General features: G+C 45.1%; 1 protein-coding gene across 1 annotated transcript; it reads left to right on the top strand.

Annotated features, from left to right (window-relative positions):
- Nucleotides 1–780: 780 nt before the first annotated feature.
- Nucleotides 781–1,194, top strand: LOC121986549. Its single transcript, XM_042540514.1, has one exon. The coding sequence runs from the start codon at nucleotides 781–783 to the stop codon at nucleotides 1,192–1,194; it is 414 nt and encodes a 137-aa protein (XP_042396448.1).
- Nucleotides 1,195–9,436: the final 8,242 nt, after the last annotated feature.

Below are 9,436 nucleotides of genomic sequence, written 5' to 3' on the forward strand. Positions count from 1 at the left end.
CCGGAACAACGCCGCCCGATCGGTCGGAGACACATCTGCTCAGAAGAAGAGCTGGTCGGTTCGTCCTCATTGGCGATCAGCTCTACAAAAAGGCGTTCTCCAGGCCTCTGCTTAAATGCGTCGGCCCGGAGGATGTGGACTACATTTTGCAAGAAGTACACCAAGCCTCATATGGCGGGCATCCGGGCGCCCGCTCGTTGGCGAGGAAGATTCTTTTGGCCCGCTATTTTTGGCCGACTTTACAGGAGGATGCCGCTCGGACAGTCGCCACATGCTTATCCTGCCAACGGTACCACAGTTTCTCACACCGTCCCGCGGAAGAATTAAAAACTTCCACGGTGTTCTGCCCGTTTGATCAATGGGGCATGGACATTGTGGGACCATTTTCAATGGCGACCGGACAACGAAAGTTCTTGCTAGTAGCAGTGGACTATTTTTCCAAGTGGATTGAAGCCAAGCCGCTAGCTAAAATAATCGAGGAAATGGTTGAGAAATTTATATGGCAGCATATCATTTGTCAGTTCGGCATCCCGCGGTGGCTCATCTCCGATAATAGAAGGCAGTTCGCGGGTCAGCAGCTCAAGGAATGGTGCGAGGGGTACGGCATTTAGCAAGCCTTCACCTCTGTAGCATATCCAAAGTAACGGACAAGCCGAAATCACCAATCGGGAGATCTTATGAGTTCTCCGGGCTCGGCTCGACCATGAAGGTGGCAGTTGGGTAGACGAGCTGCCCGGGGTATTATGGGCGCTCTGAACGACGCCCAAGGAGGGAACAGGAATGACTCCCTTTCACCTGGTGTACGATGGAGAATTCATCGTCCCGGTAGAAGTCGGGGTAGAATCCGACCGGATCAGAGTATACGACAAGAACAATGCTGAGCGGAGGCATTTGGAGCTGGACTTGGTGGACGAGATGCGAGCCAAAGCCGTCGTTCGGTTGATGGCGTATCGGCAGAGGATGAAGCAAAACTACAATAGACGGGTAATTCCCAGATCTTTTCAGGTCGGCGATCTCGTCTGGAAGAAAGTCAAGCCGGTCGGTGACGTGACCAAGTTTGGAGCTCCTTGGGTCGGGCCATTCCAGATTGTAGAAAAGCTCCATTCGGGCGCCTATTACCTCGAGGATGAAGGTGGACGGAAGCTAGAGCGACCGTGGAGCGCAAACCACCTCCAGCCGTACGGAGCTAGGTGAAAGGTGTGTGATTGTAACTCATAATGTTCAATTCTATTGTATCTTTTGACCGCAGGAGTAGAATCAAAGGAACAATTTATGCCGAAATGAGACCATCGAGCGACGACGTTAAATCCCAGAGTCGGACAGGCGACTATAAAAACCCCGGCATGAAGATCGTCGAGCGGCAACGTTAAATCCTAGAGTCGGACCGGCGACTATAAAAACCCCGGCATGAAGACCGTCGAGCGGCGACATTAAATCCCAGAGTCAGACCGACGACTATAAAAACCCCGGCTTGAAGACCGTCTAGCAGCGACGTTAAATCCCAGAGTCGGACCGGTGACTATAAAAACCCCGGTGTGAAGACCGTAGAGCGGCGACGTTAAATCCCAGAGTCGGATCGGCGGCTATAAAAACCCCGGCGTGAAGACCGTCGAGCGGCGACGTTAAATCCCAGAGTCAGATCGGGAACTATAAAAACCCCGGCGTGAAGACCGTCGAGCGGTGACGTTAAATCCCAGAGTCAGACCGGCGACTATAAAAACCCCTGCGTGAAGACTGTCGAGCGGCGATGTTAAATCCCAGAGTCGGACCGGCGACTATAAACCCCCCGGCCCAAGGACTACTGAATACCACTCGGGAAAAATGCGTGCGAAAAAGTAACATTAGCATAGACGGAATTTTATATTAATGCATCGTACAAAAATAACACAGTCAAGTAAGTTGAAAGTCAGATTAAAGCAGATAATTGTAACTCGCAGAACAGTGAGCATACAGATACACTTCAAAACATAAAAACAAAGACAAGCTAAAAACGCTCCTCACTCCAAGACTTCAAAAATGGGCTCGGGGATGGTTTCTAGTAGTCCAGCAAAGTTTTTGGGAGGGATGGAGGCCATCTCCGGAAGTTGGCCCTTAGCCTTCAGATAAACCGTTGTCGCCCGGATGACTTCCTCAAAGGCTAGAACTAGCCGATCGCTAAACTTCTCGCCAAATTCGTCCGAGCGGAGATAGTTTTGTTTCATCGCCTCGAAGCGGCCTGATTCACCGTCTTGATATTCCTTTAGTGCAGCTCGGGAAGCGTCAAGAGTGTCTTGGAGATCTTTCTTGTCTCCTTGAAGTTTGGCTTCAGCGGTCGATCGGCCCTCCTGCTCGGCAAATAGTAGGTCGGCCAACTCCTTGACGCGCTGCTCCAGCGCTCGGGCCTGCACATTCTTTGCTTCTAGATCGAAGATGACCCTATTCTTTCTGTTGGTGGCCAGTTTGATCTCCTGGTCGTGGGACTTAACCTGGGCTTCGAGCCCAGCTACCCTGGTTTGCAAGCCAGAGGACTTGTGCCGCTCGGCCGCAAGCAGTTTCTCTGCTTTGGTCAGCTCGGACCGAAGCATGGTGTATGAAGGCCCCTTAGCCAGCGCCCCTCCAGAAATTTGGAGCTTCTTCAACTCTTCCTCCAACGCGGTCAGGCGGTTGCTGACCGCGATGTTCTCTACCCAGTTCTGCGCTCAGACGGAATAATATCAAGAACCAAGGTAAATAGTCATGTATTGTGTTAAGAGGCATACCCTGGTGGCTTGCTGCAAATGGCTGTCTCCGAGCTGGCCAGGAGTCATCAATGCGACGCGGGCCCTCGCATCCTCCCATATCTTGGCAAGCGGTCCGCGGATGAACGGATGAATAGGAAAGCACAGACCAGCCATGAACTGGTCTCGAAAAAAGCAAACAGTGTCGGTCGGAGGGTCGTGTGGCCGATCGGAGGGTGTGACTAGTATTAGTTCGTGGTCAGATGGAAGTTTGAAGGTTCGAGTGAGACTCAGCGTATCTCTCTCGTCGAACTGGCTCTCTGTGGTGGTATACCAGAGGCCGGGGGCGAGGTCAGACTGAAGAGAGGAACTGGCCATTGGTGATAAGGGCCAAAGCAAGAGATGACAAAGGTTAAGGAAAAGGATGGTCGGAACAATGTCTAAGAGGGCACGAATACGGCGAAAGCGCAAAGAAAAACGCAAAAGAACTGAAAGGAGAAGGATGAAAGAGCCTTACAGAAGATGTGACCGAAGGAGGAAGCGAGGGATCACCGGAGTGCAGGGAAAAAAGTTCGTCGGAGCACTGAATGAAGCTAAGCGAAAGCCCTCGGATGCGTACGCACGATAACGCGAAGCGGCTGGGGAAGAGAAGATGCCTTTATAAACGTTGGGCTCGATCGGTCGAAGCCGTCTGATCCAGGTCACGAGATCCGAGGAGCGAATCCGACCGTCGAATTTGAAAAGCCAAAGGTCACATCAGCCCTGACAGCTCGAGCGGGCGGTGACGGTTGCGCGACCACGTGGCGCCCGCTCATAGGTCGCATTTAATGAGCACCATTATGTGGGCATGGTCGCGTGCTCAGCCTTAATGGCGTTGATTTGCATAAATCCCGAGGAGTTTCTAGGGAGACCAGCCTTGACTATTGCCGGAGCGGCGTGGCAACCACTGGCAAACAAAATTTGCCAAGTGCTAACCGGCGACGTGCCGATCGGCATCACCCATTTGTGTAGTCCCCGATCGGATAGACACTAACATCAACAACCGAGTGGCAGACACACCACCAAGTCAACGGTCTAGTCAGTCGGACTCGCCGCCTCCTTCGACTAGACTTGAAGGGAAGGTATGTGATCCGGTGGTAAGGAGTGGGGCCCACAGAGGAAGGGGTCAATGGCACGAGAGAGTCAAAGGTCCGGCCGAGCAGGGAGGAAGTCAAAGGTTCGGCTAAGCAGGGAGGAATCTCTTGGCCGACCGGCCTGAGTAGACCCCGGGCCAGCATGAAGACAACTCAACCTCGGGTCGAACTTCCGACGCTCACAAGCTCCTTTATAGGGGAACCACTATGCCGAGTAGCTGGGCTGCTAGGCCGAACGGCAGGACAACTAGCCGGTGCCCCCATCCGAGTATATGACCGATCGGCCGACTCACCCGGTCCGAGGTACTGTATACCCGGGCGCCCGGGAGGCCGAGCGATCAACCCGACCGGCCTGGTTAAAGACAAAGGGCTTAGAAGAGGACAAAAGGGGCAGCTAGTGATATCATTCTCGAGACGTCTGCCGCCGACAAGCAGCATGGTCGGCGGCCGGGCCGTACCAAGGATCATACGGAGGAAGTTTCCGCTGCCATGACAGAGATATGCTCGGACAATTGAGGTATGATGTCAGGCATGCTTTTCTGACACAGTCATTCCAAGGTATGCTTTGGGGAACGTGCACGCCTTGGGAAGCGTGTGCGCGCCTCTCCGGGGTCCTATATAAAGACCCTCGGACTTTGACGGAGGTATGATTTTTCTTCTGAATCTACTGTAGCCACAGTGTTTATTCTGCCTCTGTCTCTTCTTGCCATCGCCTGACTTGAGCGTCGGAGGGTCGTCGCCGGGAACCCCTTCCCGGCCCAACTTTGTTGCAAGTTCGTCGCTGCGAAGATCACCGGGAGGCAGCAGAGAGCGCCACGTCCCCAGTTTCCATCGATTCAGTGCGCGGACAGGATGAAATTGGCGTCGTCTACGGACAGGATCATCTACATTCAGATATATTTGTTGGTATGAGATATTTTGAATAGAATCTAAAATTAAAATTATAAGAATTTATATCTAAAATAGATAATATTATATTATTATGAATATATCTTTCCTTGTAAGTTCATAATCATTTTTATGTGTCACATAGAAAAGGAGAAATAGTAAGAAAAAAAAAGAGAAGAACCAACAAAAAATCAAGACTAAACACTAAAGAGAAGCAGGTTTACTGATGTGAGGAACTACTTTAACCGGGTACCGCCCCTTCTCCGAGAACAATCCTTCCAATATAGCCTAGTATGGATTCGCCTTGCCCCCTCTAGTCTCTGGCCACACAACCACCAGAGGTCGGTCATCCACTGTGGGAGGACGACCACCAATGAGAGGCCCCCCTGTGGAATTCCGATGAAGAAGAGAAAGAGAGAGAATTCACCACAGTCCATTGGAGAGGGAATTCAATACTGCTGTCAACTTCGAGTCACCTGGTCTCTAGAGATTTTAGAGAGAAGAGAGAGCTTTTCTCTCTAGACCAAAAGGGACAAACATGACTACTGAGAGCAATAACTTTGTTCTCTCTCCTTTGATTGTATGAAATAATCACTGTGATGCTGATATTTAAAAACTAGTACCCATCCCACTGAACTAGCATCATCCACCTTAGTGTTGGTGGTGCTGGCATTGTTGCATAGGGTGAACCGGCTAGAGGTTGTAACCTTCTCTTACTTTCTTGTTTAGCAAGGGCACACAATTAAAAACAAATAAATAACATAAAAATAAAAAAAGGGACTCGAGGATTTATTTGTTATAACCTAGATGGTTGTTAATTCAAGGAAATTGAAAGTACTAAAAGAAAACTCCTTCGATAATAGTCAGAGATGGAGAAGTCCCTTACAACAATTAGAAACTTAGAAATGAAGTATAGAAGTTGATTATAAGGGCGTGTTTGGTTCCGGGATATCATAGATAACTAAGGTTATCCACCTATGGTAATCCAGGATAATTGTGTTTGGTTCGAGGTTTTTCTGGATTTCAAAGGTCTTCTTGATTCCAAAATGTCAGCAAATGTCATCTATCTTAGCATCAAGCCCGGAATCGGAAAACCATGGGTCACCCAAGGTTTTTCTTGATTTTAAAGGTTAAGTAATTTTTTTCTAAATTACCCTCGGAAGGATCGAAGCCATCGAGCAAGATGGGTGGTGCCGGATTGGCAACGGGACGATGCAGAGGTGGCAGCAAGCAGATCGTCGTGAAGCTTCGAGTGGCACTTGGAGGAGAGGTTGTCGGAGGCGGTAGCGGTGGGTGGCAGTGGGCACGCGGGAGGTGCCGGATCGACAACAGGGGTGGTGCGGAGGTTGCAGTAGGCAGCGACAGCAGCACAACATTCCTTCACGCGTGCAGATCGCCACAAAGCTTCATGTGGCGGTTGGACGTGATAGAAGCGACAGTGAGCAGCGGAGGTGGCAATAGTGGGCAGTAGCGATGTGCTGTGGGCAGCGACGGCAGTGCCGCGGTCGCAGGTGGTAGCAGCGGACAACGATGGGCAATGGAAGGCAAGCTGCGGCAGGTGGCAAGTGGGTGGTGGCAGTGGAGGAAGATAACGATGATTTTTTTTTTTTTTAATTTAGGGATTTGATTAAAACTTTAGTTAATTAAATTAATTAACTCCTGTCTATAGTTAGAATAAATTAAATACATATAATTAAAGCTCTAAAAAATCTACAATAATAAAAAAAATATCCAATTTTATTTATTTATATGTATCACTATTAATAATAATATTATCATTAGTAAACCAAGAATAATACGATAAAATATCACACTATGTTATGTACTAAAACCTCCAAACAAACGAGATTTTATTACATTACATAAATTAAACCAAACATCCTCTTGTTATGTTTCATTCCCCAAATCTTGGTTATGTGATTACCTAACATCACAAAGGTTATGCGTGATAACTTGAACCAAACATACCAAGTATGTTGTTGTATGAACTCCTAGTTCTAGGGTGTTATTTATAGCATTCTAGTCACAATTAATTGTTACTGATGTGACATTAAAAGCGCCTTCCATGACATCCAGGGGTGCCATTTAAAATCTCATTCTTGTCACAATGGCTCCTCAGCGGTTATGCAGCATCCTCGTCTAGAGTTGAGCTCATCTGAACCTAACTCCGACCATGCTTCATCCCGACTTTTCGTCCCTCGGATACTCAACATGTGTACTCTTCCATAGTTACTTATCCCTCAATTGTACTAAGTCTGTCGACTTCCTTCTTGTTCGTTGTGTATTCTGCTCAAGTTGTTCATGAATTCCTGCATACTTAGACACAAGACCTCAACATAATGCTTAATTTAACTCAGTTGATCACATTAAAATTAACATGCGGTACTCATATGCACCACCTTGGTGTTGAAATTTAAAAATCAACACCAAGGTAGTGCTTATTTTTACAAAGATGATGTTGATTTATAAAAACTAGTACCATAAATTTTAAACCCTAAAATCAGCACAAAGGTAGATGGTGGCGGCGGTGGTGGTTTTGGCACCATCATTTAACTTCATTTATTTTGATGTTAATTTTTAAAAGTCAATATCATAATAATTGTTATTGTATATAAGTAAAGAGAACGAAGAGAAAATTTTATTTTAATTTAAGTTAAAATGAGAAAAATTATTATACGTAAATAAAAATAGAAAAAAAAAATTGATATAGCTCACAGATGTCGTAGACCGCTCATGTAAAAGTATGTTGGGTAATATTCTTGATATATTAGAAAAAAAAGCTTCTTTCCCCTCGGCTTTCTCCCCTCGTTATCCCAAATCCCAGCCCATGCTTTCTCCTTTCCATCTCAACCAGTCCGTGCCGTGGTGGATGATAAATTAAACGTGTTATGATTCGTTGATAAATGATAAATGCCAACGGTGGGATGAAATGAAAAAAATTATTAATACAAGGATATTCGATTATAAAAATTAGTATGAATGCTTAATCCTCGGATGTGTATAAAGATAAGGATGAAAATTAAGAACTAATGAGGATGAAAATGAATATAATAAATATGGATGGAAACCAATAATATGAAATCTCATCCTATCCAATCCATAGTCATAATTCCCCTAAAGATTATATACTGTAATTTATTATATTATATTATATTTGATATTTTTAAAATCATAAAAATACCCTAGAAGGATTTGTCACTTTGTTCCTTCCACCCACCATCTAAGATTTTAATTTTATCCCAAGGCGTAAAAGAGACTATAGACGTATAATATTTTTAACATAATGATCAGGAATTAATTTTTTGAAATTGATAATTTGAGATTTACTTTAACCTATGATTTGTATATTTATATATATATATATATATATATTATATTTATAGGATCAATACGAGAGGATGACAACGGATCGGATCTATTTTTTTGTTTTTAAGAAATTTAATAATATTAAGTCATTGGGTGTAAAATGATCAAAGCTTTTCAGCACAGTAAATATTTTTGATCATCTTAAAATTTTAAATGATATTTTGTAAAATAATAAATCTCGAGGAATAAAATGAAGTTTCCGCATACATTAATGGAATCATTTTCAGTAAAATATTGTCGCTATTTACTAACTCTGAGTTCAAGGTAATGGACTAGAACAGTGGGCCGTTTTCTTAATTTTTTCAGTTATCTAATAATTAAATTTTAGTTTTAATAAATTAAAAGATAATTTTTTTATAGACATTGATCTAAAAATGCTAATATATATATATATATATATATATATATATATATAAAGTTAAAGTTAAAGGTAATATAAGTGAATTATTATTAATTATTAAAAAATTATTAAAAAAACTCTATTATTTATTAATAAATATAAGAAAGGTTAGATAATCCTGTCCGAAAGTAGAAGAGATATAAAGTTAGAGATGTGGCGCTCACGATGTCCTCTTGTGGACTTCGCGCGGATCTGTAACATAGACTACGTCAGTACCGAGTTAAGGAAGGAGTTCTCGGCGTTGATACCCTCCGACGCTCAAGTCAATCGCCAACGATGAAGTGGAAAGCGGAGTAATAAGAAGACTATTGTAACACAAATAGTGAATGTCGTATATCTCTGTCGATGCTTGGACCCCCTTTATATAGACCTCCGGTAGCACGTGTGCACGCTTCCTAAGATGAGTACACTTCTCAAAGCTTTCTCTAAAAAAAAATTTGTCAGGAAAGTATCCTTAACACAGTACCTTAACAGGTCGAGCATATATTTGAAGTAACAGTGGAAGCTTCCGCAGTATCATCTTCTGGCAGTCCATGCTCAGTGTCGACGACACCAACTCCCAAAAGGATATCACTGGATATCATCAGAAGTGTACTGCTAGGCCGAGCGGGTTGGCCGCTCGGCCGGAATTCTGCCGCCCTAGTGCCCCGTCTGATCGACCAAAACCTTGTTGTTCCTCCGTGTGTGTCTGCTCGACTGAAAGTCCACTGTGCTATTGCCCAAGCCCGCTGCCAGACTGAGCGGGGTAGCTGCTCGGCCGAAGTTGAACTCTGCACATCAATCTCTATTGTCTGGCCGAGCGGGGTAGTCGCTCGGCTCGACCTCTGCACATTATCTCCCTTGAGCGTCGGATATTTGATTGTTCCCGTGTCGAAGGCAACGACAAGTCGGAGCCTTCTCTCCAGTCGGGACATATTTCGTCCTGACCGACTGATGTTATCTATATGTTGATC

This window comes from Zingiber officinale, chromosome 5B (genome assembly GCF_018446385.1).
Source record: "Zingiber officinale cultivar Zhangliang chromosome 5B, Zo_v1.1, whole genome shotgun sequence".
Classification (NCBI taxonomy): Eukaryota; Viridiplantae; Streptophyta; class Magnoliopsida; order Zingiberales; family Zingiberaceae; genus Zingiber; species Zingiber officinale.

Coding starts and splice junctions, on each gene's coding strand:
- LOC121986549 (XM_042540514.1), top strand. CDS start 781: ATGACTCCCTTTCACCTGGTGTACGATGGAGAATTCATCGTCCCGGTA.